The 17,247-nt window shown below is 43.4% G+C and overlaps 1 protein-coding gene across 1 annotated transcript; it reads right to left on the reverse strand.

Annotated features, from left to right (window-relative positions):
- Positions 1-1,108: 1,108 nt before the first annotated feature.
- LOC308382846 (organic cation/carnitine transporter 2-like) lies at positions 1,109-12,891 on the reverse strand (the record flags this gene model as incomplete). Its single annotated transcript, XM_080860368.1, has 9 exons — positions 1,109-1,266; positions 1,481-1,663; positions 2,072-2,286; positions 4,444-4,541; positions 4,687-4,822; positions 5,026-5,197; positions 5,970-6,124; positions 6,243-6,346; positions 12,532-12,891. 9 exons carry the CDS (start codon positions 12,889-12,891, stop codon positions 1,109-1,111), a joined length of 1,581 nt encoding a protein of 526 aa, XP_080716494.1.
- Positions 12,892-17,247: the final 4,356 nt, after the last annotated feature.

The raw sequence follows: 17,247 nt of genomic DNA on the forward strand, positions 1-17,247 counted from the left end.
TAGTACTTTGAAGTCATGTTTAACCCCGAAGATTGAAAAATGAAGTTGTACGGAGTTTCAAAGTGTGGTTTTCGCGACTCTTAGCGTAAAACAGTACCTGAAATGTGACGTCAGCGTGAGAAGACTTCAATCTAGAGGTCTGAAAACGATGACAATGTGCAGAGGTGGAGTGGCCATCGGGACGGCCGGGAGATGAAGTCGCGGCAGGCCAATGAGCTCACGAGAAGCAGCCTAAAGACTGCACGCAGCCGTGGAAAGTTCATGAGCGGCCCATTGAGTTAAAATAAATGTCATTCAAATATTACTCCCGTGAAAATCGCCATGTTCTCCGACAATTGGATTAAGATGTAGTCCAACCAATATATATATAACCACATATATAAATTGGCCAGCGATTTAAATATATAGTGGTCGAAGCAAAGCCTCATGGGAAATGGCACCTGCGTATCGCTCTGCCTTTGTAGTGAACGTAACTTGGGCCAGATGGGCTCGTTGTGAGCCGGTGCAGACAAAATTGTCTTGGTGGATTTTTGTGTCCCACACCGCCCCTGACAATGTGCATGTGGATTGGGCGCACGGAAACGCGGTAGGCGAAATTCGGAGAGATATGCAGAGACTGCAAAACACCTAATGGTAAGGACGACTTTGACCTTGTTAACAGTGACCAAGTTCAAAAGAGTTCCGACGTTGCCGTCATTTCCACTTTATAACGCGGGGTGGAAGTGAGACACTTGGGAAGTTGGTAGTTTAGTGGCACGAAATTCAAATGTTAATTTTAACAAGTATATTTATATATTTTAAGTAAACATATATATCGATTGTGTAATACCTCCTTTGTTTTATTTATTTGAAAAATGTTGTATTGAGGTGTCATATGCACTTTAAATATCAAAACATCTGTTTCAGATAAGTTGGTTGACTTGTTGTCTAGGCCAGTTCCTTCTCAGCTCTGCTGCCTGGAGAAGTGTTTTCTTCTTGTGTGTTCTTCCCTTCTGGTTTCTTTCCCCTACAAAACCTATAGAGCCCCGGTACAAGGAGAAAAATCTGTCAAAATCCCAATTGTACCACAATCAAATTTACAGCAATAGCGATAGTTACACCAATGATTCTAACAGAACCTGGGTACCCACCACTGGAGAGGTTTCACTTGGCTGATGTATTCTGGAAGTTCTTCATCTTTTGTTTCTGGTAACAGGAGGCTTAGGAAAGCACATATTATGGAGATGCACCCCATTATAATATAGGGCAGAGCCTTATTATATGTCCCTTCAAAATTAACAACAAAAAAGATTACTTTAGTATCTCACTTAAAATGATAGGCACGCAAATTAAGTTGCTATTTACTATGTCAATACCTCCTTACATTCTAAACAACACAAGCATATTAAAACAATGACAAAGACACATGATCATGCGTTCTGTTCAAATAATGTAACAAACAAAGAATATACAAATGTTGGCACTGAAGGTAAATACCCACCCATGTAGGCTATGTAAGGAGAGAAACAGCTGCCTATCCGGGAGGCCATCGTGGTGACTCCCAGGCCCATATTACGCACCACTGTAGGAAGCAACTCAATGCCATAGAGGTAAATAAAAACAAAGGCCCCGCTGATAGAGATTTTTCCAAACATGGCCAGGGTGACAGTCAGAGCACCAAGTTCTGTTTAAGACAAGAGGAAGAGGGGATTGGATGAGAATGACAGAAGACAGCATGGATCGAATCAAGACTCAAAGAGGTGTAGCGAGCTTTGGGCTTGAAGTGAGCTAAATCTGTACTGAGCTCAAGTGTGCTGTATTATACTCACTATGGAGGGTCACCAACAAAACAAAACAAACCTATTAAGCTGGGGTTTTTCTTTCTAGGTTTTGCACAGCAGCTACATTAAACAAATTTAACTTCATTTATTCATGAATATCCAAAACATGACCTGGAAGGCTCTGGGTGAATTGGTGTGGAATGACATATGTGTTATATAGGGTGGAAGAGAGACATTTACACACACACACACACACACACACACACACACACACACACACACACACAAACACACACACACAAACTACTAACCCGCTGGAACAAGCTTGATTAGCAGCAGCATGATCCCACAGAAGAGTACACTGGTTGACAATGTGAGGCGTCGTGAAATGTAGCGCCCAGCCAACCACATCATGGTGTACCCGACAAACTCCGTACCAGAAGCAAAGAGACAGTTGAGGTAAGGATCTCCATCCATATTAGGGGTGTTCAATGACAGTCCGAAGTAAGTCATAGATACTATTGACCTGGAGAACAGATACATAGCTTGAATGATGGTGACAAACAACAACAAAATAGAAATCACTCAGTCAAATGTGTGCCCAGTGGTACACGATATCTAGCACCAGTCTTTGGTTTGATACTCAGGGCCTGATTTACTTACATTGCGACCGCAGCTTAATCTGCGCCTTTGCCAAGGCGCACAGTACCGCACAGTGTTTTTCCGCATTTTATGTGGTATTTATCAAACAAGATCCGCGCTGGGCACTCTGTGCTTACTCCGCCCTTTAGGGCCTGATTTATTAACATTGCGACCGCAGCTTAATGTGCGCCTTTGCCAAAGCCCACTATACCGCACAGTGTTTTTCCGCATTTTACGTGGTATTTATCAAACCAGATCCGTGCTGGGCAATCATTATTAAGCGTACCGTTAAAAGACAGGACAAATCGCCTGCAAGTTACTGCCACCATGGAGATTCGTGGAAGAGAAAATGAAGGTTCAGCGAAGAGGAGATAGATATATTGGTTCACGTTCGCTCAATCACTGAACCTGATTCAATGTGCGCGCTGTTATATTGTTGTTCTGCCCGCCTTAACCTACAGCGAGATGTTTAAAAGAACACGATTATAAAGAATATGCTATTGGTGGCATTAATGCATAAACTGTCTATTATAACAATATACAGTAGATGTGTACATGGCGAGATTAATCATTTCTACAAGGGACATGGGTTCACTACAATATATCCCCACTGAAACAAATACATTCACCATAGCCAGGCCTCTCCAAAATTCCCGTTGCTCAATCTTGGATAGATGGCACTATTCAGGAAGATAAAACTGTCATGGACAGATCCAGGGTATTTGTATAGTAATGGTCATGTTGGCATCACATATGACCTGGACATTCATTGAATATGTGTGCTTTCTGTTTCGGTAAATGTGTTCGTGGATTGAAGGTGGGACTGTTTGGATGTGGGTGCAAACAATGGCTCCAATTATGTTCGGAAAGTTTGCAATTTAAAAAAAAAAATCCTGTTTGATGTCTCTCTAGCAATGCGGGGTGAATATTTGGCTGAGTGAAGGCTGAGATATACCAACTGTTGATGCTATAACGGTTTGAAATGATCCGGATGCCAATATTTGCAATGTTGTCCGGAGTTTAACAACTGATGGAATGGAATGTGATCGCTGGTTGGAGGGTTCGATGTCGTCTCTGATCTGGTTCAGTAATTGAAGTATTGCGTGGCTGGTTAACCTGTACCGTCTAATGATTTGTGGTTCGCTTAACTGAAAAAGTGTTATACGAGTTGAAAAAAAGATTTCTGTGCACTGTCTCTGTCTATGTCTTCGCCTTGCTCTTATAACTGCTGCCATATCAACGTTTTCAGACTCAATGGAAATGCGCTTCCTGGTTAAGACGTGCTTTTATGAGGCGGAGTATTATCCCGCGAATTAGAGATGCGCACTCGCCAGGCAGTTTTAGTAAATACCATGCAATACATCATTAGGCGCACTTAACTATTTGTGCCACACGCCCACGTTCCTTATACCCTCCCATCTCCCATCACACCCACAAAGCGTTAATATGCGCCTCGCTATTTTACGCCTGAAATGGGCGCAATCCTGTTAGTAAATCAGGCCCTCAGTCCCTTTCTGAGCCAAAATAATAAAGCTTAAAGCAGCAATAAGTAGTTCCGTTCCAAAGCTTGCAGGCTTACTACATATACAGTAAGGCATGCAAAAACCTTGCAAACACCACCAACAGCCCAGTTGGCACTGATAGAAGCTTGCCAACACACTAACTGGTAAAGCTGGCAATGTCATGTTGTGAAAGCTTTTCTTTCATTTTTGCAGGGTTTTCAAGCCCATAACACAGAACCACATAGTGCATATCCTAGATGGCTTAGTGGGAAAGACACAGGTGTTTAGCTGTCCTTGACATGACTATATGCTATCAAACTAATTTGAGGATGGTACCAAAACGTGTTGCATATAAAACCATACCTCAAAAAGTGTCAAATTGTTGCATAGTGTTGCTTCAAAGAAAGAAAAAGACACAGAATCTTAAAAAAATCGTACCAGTGTAATCATGTGGTTATCCAAGATGATCTTTTCTACATGTATGCATAGAAGCCAATACCAACACTCAAGTCAAACTAGTAGTCAAACTTTTTCCCCACCAAATGATTATGTTCAGGATTGTGATATTCCTTATATTTGTTGTTCTTAGGAGATCCAGCCATGTATATTTGTTCTGACTTTCTACATCTTCCTTTTCCTGAGGAAAAAAGATACCAGTAAATATAATTACTGACCAACTGGCTGACTTTACATTATTCATATTTGTCTAAGTTCTTCTTCTGGTCCATTCTTTAATTCTTGTCAATTATGATTAGTGAGTCAAATGATTTCATTACCATCACCTCTGCAGTGTCGTCTCGCTTAAAGATGACGTCAGGAGGAGTGATGCCATTCTTCTTGGCAGCAGCTCGAATGATGGCCTCAGCCTCTTCCACTCGACCCTGAGACAGTAGCCAGCGTGGAGACTCTGGTATATACCTGAGAGAGAGAGAGAGAGAGAGAGAGAGAGAGAGAGAGAGAGAGAAACTGAGCAAGTTAAAGACTATACCTCAACCTGTAACTCCACTATGTTAGCAGTGCTTGTTCCTACAGACCACATACCCTGGTTCTGTTTGAGTTTGAGCTAAATATGTTTTCAGTGAGAACTGTTTGAGTCAGATCCATTTTGGGTTGTCACTCACCACCACAATGGTATGTACAGGAGTCCTGGAACAGACAAGGCCACCAGAAGCATCCTCCAGTCCCGGATGAAGTAGGCAAAAAGAGGGAGACACGCGTAGCCTAAGGCATAGGCCAGACCCATACCCAGAATGGCGAAAGTCATACGGTAGGACTTGTTCAGAAGCTCACATCCTGAAAAACAAACAAGGAAAATTATCACAAAATGTCCAGTTATACAAAAATGAATTCACAGAATGTGAGATTAACACCTTTTGGTAATCTGTACATTAAAGTATTCATGCACTGAGGTAAATACTTTGCATGACAATTAGCACATAAGTAAGTCCAAGAATGTTTAACAATGATCTAACAAGATTTTAAAAAGTATGTCTGATATGAGATGTAACCTAGCAATGGCAATGACAAGAGATAATTTCGAAACACTATTAATGCCTTAAGAATATATAAATCAAGTGCCTTGTATTAATAATTACCCTGTATGAATCATGTGCTTAATCTAAGCAGGAACATGGCTTTTCTGTGTTTCTGTGTGTGTGTAACTTATTATAAGGTGCCACTTAGTCAACTTAAGAGCATATTTGGGTCGGAGGTGATAAGGAAGGTCGAACTGTGCTTCTTTCATTTAATGGCAGAAAGCATAGTAAGATTTCTTCGAACGTCACAGACCCACCACATGGTTATCCCTGATGACAAATTGTTTTGGCATCACAGAACGCTAACTCTATCTATAAACCTTGTGGGATTTTGAATATTGCTTCTCTCTCGTCTGCTGCAGTCTGAGAGAGAGCCCAGGCCTCTCTCTGTCCTACCGGGACGAGGGTGAGCCCAACGTGCTTGTTGTTGTTGTTTTATAAATATACGTACATGCTCCAGAGTCCTGAAGTAACTTGAGTGAATTTTCACCTAACAGACAATTACATCCAAATGAAAACAGCAAACTCACCAAGAATAAAAGCTGCACAATAATTTGCTATTTGTCCCAATCCGACAGTGAAGTACAACACACAGAACAATTCCCAGCTGTTGGAGGCTGCCTGAATTAAACTAAACACAGTTTGCACTGCCATTGTGGCGAAGAACACAAACTTTCTTCCATACCTACAGAAAAGAAGGGTACAAATGAGCATATTGATCAGTATACATTACATATCACAAAGATATCTGAATATAATCATTATATTACTCAATTTTTGCAAAAATTCTAAACTTTTTTCACCTGTCCGATATCATTCCTGACAGAAGCGAACCTACCAATACCCCAAAGAAGAATACAGTGATTGTAAAAGGAGGTTTCCATTTATCGCCACACACCAGATTCCACTGTGGAAAGTGGGAGAAGAACAGTCAGTATTACATTAACAAGTCCGAGCGGACAACAAGATGCGTCAACTCAACTCTGCCACCTTGTGGACACAGGAGGGAATTACAATTGAAAGAATGCGTTTCAGGCAGACCGACCGACCGACAGACGGACGGACATACCCCCTTATAGAGATGCCGGACGCATCTAAAAAGGAACTATGAGGGTTTTGTATACATATTAGGGCTGTAAATAGATTAAAAAAAAATACAAGGAATACAAGGAATGTTTGCGACACACAATGGTGCACTTTAACGGTAAGAATTGTCCCCTGAAGCAATAAGGAACACCTCGGTCAGCCCACCGTCTTCAACTATGTTGATGGGCCGACAGTCACGTCAACCTAAACTGCTACAAGGTTGGTAACCTTTTTACAGACTGGTCTAATTATTTTCCTCAAGATGTCGTGGAGTGTGGGTTGGTGACCATCTAACCTGGGACTGCTTTCTGTCGGGTGCTTTGCATTAAGGAGCGAAATTCATCTAGACAAATGCTATATACAATTTTAGTTTTGTCGATTGTTCAGTCATTTAGCCTCTTTAACAGTTACTTTCGGCCCAACAATCCATTAGCGCTCTCCATCTTCCACTACCGTCTCAGTCTCTCTTATTTACCTGACTGCAGGCATGCGCCGGTTTCGTGTCAGGGGTCAACGCACACAGGAAGTAAACAAAGTTGAGTTAACTGCGTTAAAATATTTTATGTCGTTAATCTCGGCCACAATAATCTCATAGAATAATGTGTTAACTTTGACAGCCCTAATAAATATACTTGCTAGTATACAGACTTGCCTATAAAGCAGCAATATAGATGGCACTGATAGAAAATTAGTTTTCTAACTTTAACTATGCATTGTCATTTGCAAAAGGGTTAAGAAACACTCTTGATAGTTGAGATGGTCCATTGATGCATCTCTCCAGATGTTTCTCTCTTGCTCTTTCACCTTTTCAATCTGAAATATTTGTCATAAAATCAATATTAGTCTTTAACATTATTTTGTCTTTCGAAGTTTCAATGATATACCAAGACATAGGGCTGCTCGATTATGGCAAAATCATACCAGCCGCAATCGCCTCAGCTCCTACTCCAGGCTCTGAAGGTGTCACAAGCGTGCTGCCAATTGACACTGTTTCACCTCTGAAAAAGACCATTAAAAAACAGAAAAGACTCGCCCTAATGGTAAAATGTCCAGACTAATCTTAAACAAATAAAATCCTACTTCGCCAAACTTGAGGTATTTTACCGGACATGGAAAAATTGTCTTGTAAGCTATATAAAAAAAGGCATTTTTGATGCAAAAATAAGCCTATTATTCTTCATTGATCGGAATAATCTTCCTGCCTCGATCCAGGAAGCGAACACCCTTTCCATCTTTAAATCTAGACTGAAGACCTTCCTCTTTAGGACATCCTATAGTCATGAATAATGCATCAAAACCTGGCACCTATCGCAAACATACTTCACACTTTTTGTCAGCCATGTTGTTGTGTTTAGTTTGTACTGTGTAGTAGGGCCTTTGCTGATCCTGGGTACAGCATGCAGGGAGTGTTGCTGCTGTCGCCAGCCAATAGTGCACTGCAGTCGTATACTGCCACCCCTGCTATCCTGTATAACTAAAATTCCCATGCACCATGTCAGCCAACATAACTATAACTCTTCAAAACTGAACATATATAAAATTCACAATGGCCTTCAGACAGCGCATGCTGTACCGTGTAAGAGGGCTTTTACGGATCCTGGGTACCGCTTGCACCACATATTGGGGCTGATGCCAGTCAGTTGAATATATGTATGAATTAATTTATGTATGAATTAATCTGCCATGTTTCTGACTCTCTCTCCCCCCCCCCTTCTATCTGTACTCCTCTGCCTGGCCCGATCCGTAAGAGCCGAGGTTCTACTCAAGGTTTCATCCTGTAAGGGTTTTTTATTCCTAGCCCCTATCACCTTTGTATGGGGGTTCAGGACTCTGTAAATTGCCTAGAGACAATTCTATTGTTTTGGCACCATATAAATACTATACAAATTGAATTTAATTTAAATAATTATTTTGGTCAATATTGACATCATGATTATTTAACATGATTAATTCGCTCAGTGATTTGTTTTAGCAGTGGTGTGATTGCGCACATGGACATGAGCCCGCGACCCTGGACCGTCAGAGGGAATATTATTCACTTTATTAGTCACCTTATCAATGCACATAATGCCTAAATCATCTTTCATTTAAAATCATCTTCACTGAGTACAACACACTGACTTTTTTTTTCATACTCGCTCACAACTTACCTCTACTCCACTGACCACTGTAACGCCCTGCGCCCTAACGCCCATTTTTCAACACAAAAATAGCCACCATCCACCAGCAACTAACCCCTCACATGTCTAGTTGTCCACCCCCTCTAGTTCTCCACTCCCCCCTCTCTATACCACTTTCATGCTTCCAACTCCCCTCTGCCGCCGAGTTATCAGATGCCATCCGGAAATCCAAATCATCCACCTGCCAACTCGACCCCCTGCCATCCTCCCTGGTTATAGCCTCCCTCCCCTCTCTACTGCCCCTGATAACTGCCATTATCCATTCTTCCATGACCTCTGGTTCAGTCCCATCTTCTCTTAAATCTGCTGCAGTGACACCGACGCTTAAAAAACCTGGTTCAGACCCCAACAACTTCAATAACCTTCGTCCCATCTCCAAACTGCCATTTCTCTCAAAAATCCTGGAAAAGGTAGTGGCATCACAGGTCCATGCCCATCTCTCCAACAACAACCTCTATGAACAGTTCCAATCCGGTTTTCGGGAAAAGTTCACCTCTGGGTATCCCAACTGGAACGGACAAGTGGGGGGACGGGGGGGTCCACTGTAGGCTATAGCAATACTCTAATACAATTAGTGGGCTTAGGTCAGTCACACCTCGACTTTCTTGCAAAAAACGCACATTCATAATATTATAATTACAGGCCTATAATTCCTGCACGGTTTTTTGTTTTTCTGAATTGTGTGAAATGGCTGATACAAATGGCACCATCCAGATATACTGATTTCGAGCGTAATTGGATGGAGCATATAAACTCATAACACTCATTGGTTAGGCTATCCATCTTCTTTACGCATGATGCAAAACAATAAAACAGAGTCTAACAAATGATACAACGCGCGGTCAAAGGCAGTGTCAGAAAGAGATTCAGTTGGCAACTCTGGCGAGATGTCTGAAGGGTCTGAATACACAAGAGTCTAAAGGCGGCTGCTTGGTTCTGCGTTGGTGTCACATTGTTGTGCAAAATGTACTCATAGCAATTCATGCTCCCTGAGTGGTTGCGGGTGTTGCCAAGCAATTCACAGCCAGAACTACAAGGAGTAAGTCGTCTCCTGTTTTAATGTTTACGACAAATTCACAATGGTTTGACACAAGCAATGAAAACTTCACTGCAGGTTGTGAAATGCTTCCTCAAAGTGTTCTTGGTAATGCTCAAACTCGCAAAATGGCAGATTTACGACGTTTGTATGCCTTTGCCTGTGATTTGACTAATACAACTACGCAAACTTTGCAAAAATTAAATATAGGTTTGTTTTGCTTTTTCAATAACCTTGTATTATGTCTTCTTGTCCTGTCTTATACTTACACTCCATGGCCTTCAAATCAAAGTCTTCTAAAACAAAATACTTTCCACAGGTCTACAGACATTAAGACATTTCACACAATGCCACAATGAATGACCTCAGCATCAGAGATGTCTCACCTCATGACTGGCACCTATCTTCCTTACTGAGATAAAAAGAACACGAAGTGACACCGTGTCTACGGGTGGGGTGGTATTACGTGACTGAAAGCACTTCTGCAAGAATTTGATTGAGCCCTTTCTTTGTTCCAGCACACTATGTTCTCACAACCCCCCCTTCTTAATATTTCACATGATATGTTTTGCACTAGAACATTTGCCCGGGGGGATATGTCACTCTTGCCTGTCTTCAAAACTTGAGAGCCCTGTTACATTTAGGTTTCCTTGAGGTAAATGAAAGGGCATATTGTAGTGGGCTATGTTAACTCTTAGCTAGCTAGCTAGCTATTTTGCTAGAAACTGTCTCCAGTGAGCAAGAGTGTGAACGAGCGAATTTGAAATACAGTCGTGGCCAAAAGTATTGAGAATGACACAAATATGCATTTTCACAAAGTTTGCTGCTTCAGTGTCTTTAGATATTTTTGTCAGATGTTACTATGGAAGGCTGAAGTATAATTAAATATATTTAATAAGTGTCACTGGCTTTTATTGGCAGTTACATGAAGTTAATATGTGCAGTTTTGACCCTCTCTCGCTGCATTTGGTCTGATTTTGAAGTGCTTGAAGCCGCTAACTGACCGCTTACAGCTACTGTATGTTCAATACGTACTAGACCAGTTCGCTACTTGCTGCTTGGACTTCAATTGTTTTCAAGCAGCAAGCAGCGACCTGGCCAAACGTACCCACATTTCTATGCGTTTCATGACGTATGTTAGCAATCCTTATTTGCCATGTAGATTACGCCTGTAACATTAACTCTCACTCTCAACATTAACGCCCACTGATGTTTAAAGAGGCACAGTTAAATTGAGTTTCTGCGCAATACAAATATTCAAATATAGCTGCAAGCAGCGATGGCGGTTTCCTCCTCCAGACATTGCGAACCAGGGAAAAATTTATTTTTGTGACAATTTGTCACTGTATAGAAAGAGCCATGCTGCAGACTTGCCAATGGGATATTACATTTCAAATGCATTACTTTGAAGATCCTCAAGGGCCATGGCTTCAAGCTAAGAGTGAGAAGGGGTGTGGTCATCCCTACATTTCCTTAAATGTTGTGTGTGTGTGCTTGCGCGTGTCAAAGGAGCCTGTCCCTGTGTGTGTGTGTGTGTGTGTGTGTGTGTGTGTGTGTGTGTGTGTGTGTGTGTGAGAGAGAGAGAGAATCTGGAGCACACACGTGCGGAGGAGCAAAGGAGCAGAGAGAGAGACCTTCTACTGAAAATCAACCTAGAAATTAGCCAAGCATGCATGTTTCAAATATTCACCAAAAATCCACTTTTCATCTTACAGTCAACTTTTTTTCAGATTTGTGTACTTAACATTCTCAAGTGTCTTCACATGAACTTGTGATTCAATCAGAGTATCACTTTTTGACCTGTTGATGTGTAAAGCATTATTTAAGCTGGAACAATGTATCCAATTTGCTTTATATCAATCATTTTTCAAGATATGAAGTTGCCTTTGCACATGGGAACATGTTGTATTGTCTTCCAGTGACATATCAAGTTTGGTGTTGATTTGTCAAAGATTTGCCAAGATATGACTTCACTTCCTGTTTGGCGCCTTTTCTGCTGAATTTGACTGGCTGTAGCGAACAAACGGTTGTGAGGATCAAAATTCTAAATAGAAACTTTTGTGAGGCTAGGTCTGAAGATCATCTCTGGTGATTTTGAAGAAGATTTGCCAAAAATTGTAGGAGGAGTAGGCTTTCAAAGGTTTTTGATAAAACCGGAAATAGCGGATAATCTATATAACCGGAAATTGACGCCATGGGGTGGGTTAAATTCGTCTTGATCCAGGGAATCCAATGTTACCTCATTTTTGAAAATCGGTCATACGGTTCAAAAGTTGCGTGTGTTACAAAAGTCCAACTTGTTGACCTGTTGGTGGCGCTAGAGTGGTGTAATGACAGCCATGAAACTTGGTGTGAATGAAGAAGGGACTGTCCTTAATGAGTGTGCCAAATTTCACAAAAAGTTACCATATGGTTCTAGGGGCTGCCATTGACTCCCATGGTACTAACAGAAGAAAGCCTACAATAACAATAGGTTAGGATATCTGTACAACTGGCTTATCTTATATAAATAGCTAACTCGCTAATTGATGTGTTTTTGCGATAGATTTGGCAACATAATGCTGTTAAAACCTATTCTTATATTTTTGCGGATTTTTTTTTTACTCCGAACACAACTCTGCATAGTCTAGCGCCCGGGCTGCAAGTGGGAATGGCAGATATGTTTACCTCTTCCTCCCATAACGTCATACCATTAAAATCAATGAATTTGACTAAGCTACCTGCAAATTGTTTTGCATAATGTTGTTTTGATTTGAGATGAATGGGCTGGTAACACACTTGTAGCCTCACCTCAGTTACAATGGTGGACACGTATCTCTCCTTGCTGAACACCCAGCCATCCAGACAGCCCTCTGTGTCATTGCCAAACACAGCATCAGAGTCAACCTGTTCAGTGTAGCGTCTGCAGCGACTCAGGATAATCTCTCCTTTCACTTCCTCAGTCGGGATGGACAGATTGTAGCCCAGTCCTCCATAGCTACTGTTCAGGAATGGAAGCCTGCAGTGGTGAGGAGGAATGTCCGCCAGGAAAACCATTGTCATTCCCACATATCCATTGGGGATGCTACTGAGGCTCAGGAGAATGAAGATCAGTTTTTGATAAGGCCCCCACTCACCTAGAAATGCAGTGATTTGATCAAAATCCCTCATAGTCGCTGGAGATACAAAGTATCCTAATGGACACTACAGCTTGTTGGCAACCTGTTCAAACAGGTCAGGCTTTTGTGTTCCATTATAAATGGCAGTTCCTGAAATGCAGGAAGTATGTGTGATTGGAGCAGGAGCAGGAGAACCTGTTCTCCTGTGGTGTGGCTTTGTAAGCATACCTCACGTTAGCATACAAGAGATCAATTGTCCTTGTTACAAAGGACTGATGATCTGCCCTAAGATTATTTACATGAACCTCCCTCTCGCTGTTGTTGGGTCATTCCTGTAGTGCATGCACACTCATGGCTACACTCGTGCACCCAATCAGAGTGTAGTCAGGAAGATGTTTGCACTTAAGGTACCCAGTCGCGGGAAGAGGAGAACAGTGGATGGAGAGTTGGTGTGTGAAGGCGGTTTGCATAAGTTTACCGTTTAAATAGTATAATTTAAATCGTGTGCGTTCAGATACTTGTAAGTATTAATGATGTTCCTTTATTATGCTTAGTTTATTCTGCTTACAGTATGTGTTTAGATAACCGAGCATTGATATTTAAATCCGTTGTACGATCGCGAGTGTATATTTAATTAATGCCGGTCGCGGTTACATTATAAATGTATACAGTATAATCCTCGTTAGCGAGTTAGGGATATGTTTAGTGTAACTTGTGCTGTTTAGCAGATATAATGTAATTATAAGTGTAATAGTAAGTGATTAATGTAGGTAGTAGTGTGAATTTAGTTATATTACAAACTTGCTATTGTGAATGTTAGGCTGTGACTAGCTGTATATTGAGAGATTCATATAGTATTATTGCTACATTATTATTATATAGTATTAAGTATGTTTGTATTCTGTTTCTTTGCAGAACCACACACAAACACATACATCTACATGACCTAAACACACATACAGACACACACAAACACACCCTATATCCATTCCATTCCATTCAATTTATTAATAAATATCAAACTGGAGTCAACATTATTCTCAGGCATTTTAATTAGATGCACCACAGCGGCTTCTACAGATTCCTTACCAGAAAATAAGAGTCTCCACAACAAATTGGTGCCGAAACCCGGGAAGAGAAGTTGCTGTGGGATAATTTAATGATGTACGCCGACCAGTCCAGCCACGCCGCCGATGCCCGGCCCAGACGTGAGAGAAGACCACCTGCCTGGTTCGCAGATTATTCTGTCTCACACCCTAACTATAATCAGCACCCTCCACATGCTCAATCATTGCCTTACATAGTGGGAACCCAGGAGAGGGATTATGGTGCGGAGAGGTCAGCCGAGATGGTCCCTCTTGCTCTACAATCACCTATACAGCAGTGGGCTGAAGATACCAGTGCGGCATTAAGAAACCCAAGTCAGCCTGCGCTATTCAGACCACATTATCAGAGTACTCCTGCTCCAACTAGGGAACCAGCAGCCCTGCCACAAGCAGAGGCCACATCCGTCTTATTGGATGCTATCAAGCAGCTCCAGGAGGACAACCAAAGACTGCACTACACAGTAATTCAGATGCAGAGGCAGCTCAGCACCAGTGCTCCAGGACCAGTGTTGCACCATTCTGCACCACCAAGGCCACCCACAAGGGACAGAAGCTTTTTACCACCACCACCGCTGCTGCACACAAGCATGCAGTATCGCGTGCTTAAGGAGGAGGAGGAGGAGGAGGAGGATGATTGGCCACCGCCACCACCACCACTGCCGCAGCGTTCAAGTTCTCAGTATGGCCAGCCAAAGGAAGAGCAGGATTATTTTCCACCACCGCCACCTCCGCCAGAGTATGTGGCGCCGAGGCCAGCACCTGTTGCAGTTACATACAGTAACATGATGGAGGAGCTCACAGAGCACATGAAGAGGATGGGAAAAACACCACATAGAGATGGAGTGGCCACACCCGAGTACTGCGAGCCATATGAAGGTTCTGAAAGGAATTCTGTCTTCAGCATCCCTGCCACAAGCAGAGAGTCAGTGGCCGTCCAACAAGACTTCAGAGGTAACCAGCAAGAGCGTGTGTATCGTGGACCAAAGCCCAAGATCCCCTACTTCACGAAAGCTGACCCAAGAGAGTTCGCCCGGCTTAAGATAGCGCTGGAAAACTTGTTGCCTGCTGATGTGACAGAGCGCTTTAAATACCAGATATTAGTGGACCATTTGAAGTTTGAAGAGGCTCTCTTGATTGCCGACTCCTACACCAACTCAAGGCAGCCATACTCAGATACAATGGCGACCCTCACTGAACACTATGGGCAACCACACCAGCTGGCTCTGAGACGCATCGCAGAACTGATGGAAGCCCCAAACATCCGCACCAATGATACTGGTGCCTTTAAGAAGTTTGCACTGCGAGTAAGGGCGCTGGTGGGGATGCTTGACCAGCTTGGCGATAGTGGCAACATCGAGCTGCAGTGTGGGTCTCATGTTACCAGATTGCTGCAGAAGCTCCCACAGGACATGAGAGCAGAATTTAAGAGGTACTTGTACCCTAAACGCACCCGCATCCCAACTCTGCTGCACTTTGCTGAGTGGCTAGAGTACGAGCTGAAGATGCAGGAGACTGTGTTTGAGACTCTCAATGGGAGTGACAAATTTGATGGAGATACCAAGAAGGAGAAACGTAGGGATTTTAAGTCCAACCGTCCTACCAGCATTCTCCATGGAGCAGAAGAGCCTGGAAGTACTACTGTCAGCGAGACACCCCCGTCATCCAGCAGTAAGCCAGGTGAGAGACGAGCATATTGCCCATACTGCTCAAATGATCAGCACTACTTCAATCAGTGCTCCAAATTCAGTCAGCTGAGCACTGAGCAGAAGACAGCGTGGGTGAAAACAAACAGGAAGTGTTGGCGCTGTGGACGAGCACACCAAGCCGCAGAGTGTCGACTCAAGGCCACCTGCAAGAAATGTAAAGGTAAGCATCTGGAAGCCCTCCATGATGTTAATGCCAGGCCAGCCCCCGAGAACAGTTCAAGCCCTGTCAGTAAGTCAAATGATGTGTACTACCTGGACCGACGGTCAGGTTGCAGTCCAGTGATGCTGAAGGTGAGCAAGGTGATCCTGCGCAATGGTAGGCGTAGCTTGGAGACCTACGCCATATTGGATGATGGCTCAGAGCGCACAATCCTGCTTGCTACTGCTGCACAGACCCTGGAACTGCAGGGAGAACCAGAAGATCTTGCTCTGAGGACCGTGCGCCAGGATATGAGAGTCATTCATGGGTCATGCGTGTCATTCTCCATATCTCCTGCCTGCCAGCCGCACAGGATATTCAAGATCAGTGGAGCATTCACTGCAGATGAACTAGGCCTGGCAGAACACTCTTACCCACTGAAGATGCTGCAGAAGAAATACAACCACTTAAAGGGGCTGCCACTACAAGCATTAAGTCAGGTGCACCCTGTCCTTCTGATCGGTTCAGATTACCCACATTTGATAACCCCGATCGAGCCAGTGCGTCTGGGGCCCCCTGGTGGACCCGCCGCAGTGAAGACCCAGCTGGGCTGGACTCTGCAAGGGCCAACCAGGTTTGTGCAACAGCAGCTCCAGCCACGACAGTGTCTGCATGTGTCTACATTCTCACCATCCACAGAGTTGCTCCAGCATGTTGAGAAGCTATGGCAGCTGGATGTTCTGCCTTACAGAAGTGAGAAGTTGGTGTCCCGCTCCCGACAGGACAAAGAGGCCATCGACCTGCTGGAGGAGAGAACGGTGCGTATGGAGGTAGATGGGATTCAGCGATATGCCACCCCGTTGCTGAGAGTAAAGAACATGCCGAAGCTGCAAGCACCAAAGGAGGCCGTCCTTGCACTTCTCCGCAACACCGAGAGACGCTTGGCCAAAGATCCGAAGCAGGCAGCAGCCTTCTGTGCAGAAATTCAGAAGCTGGAACAAGCAGGGTACGTTGTGAGGGTCAAAGAAAAAGAACTGAAAGCAGATGGTGAGTCCTGGTACATCCCTCACCATATGGTAAGCCATAATGGGAAGAACCGCATTGTTTTCAATTGCTCCTTCATCTACAAGGGCGCTAATATGAATGAATTGCTCCTTCCTGGGCCCACACTGACTTCAAGCCTGCTTGGTGTGCTGCTACGCTTCCGTGAGCATTCCATTGCTCTCAGTAGCGATATTAAAGGAATGTTCCACCAGGTGAGACTGCTACCTGAAGACAAAGCCCTCCTACGCTTTCTGTGGAGAGACCTTCAGAGAGACGCACCCCCATGTATTTATGAGTGGCAGGTTCTCCCCTTCGGGACCACATGTAGTCCATGCTGTGCAACATTTGCATTGCAGAAGCACGTGCTGGACCACACTCAACCAGAAGAAGATGTCCGTGTAGCCGTGGAGAGA

The sequence above is a fragment of the Sprattus sprattus genome (genome assembly GCF_963457725.1).
Source record: "Sprattus sprattus genome assembly, chromosome: 2".
Taxonomy (NCBI): Eukaryota; Metazoa; Chordata; class Actinopteri; order Clupeiformes; family Clupeidae; genus Sprattus; species Sprattus sprattus.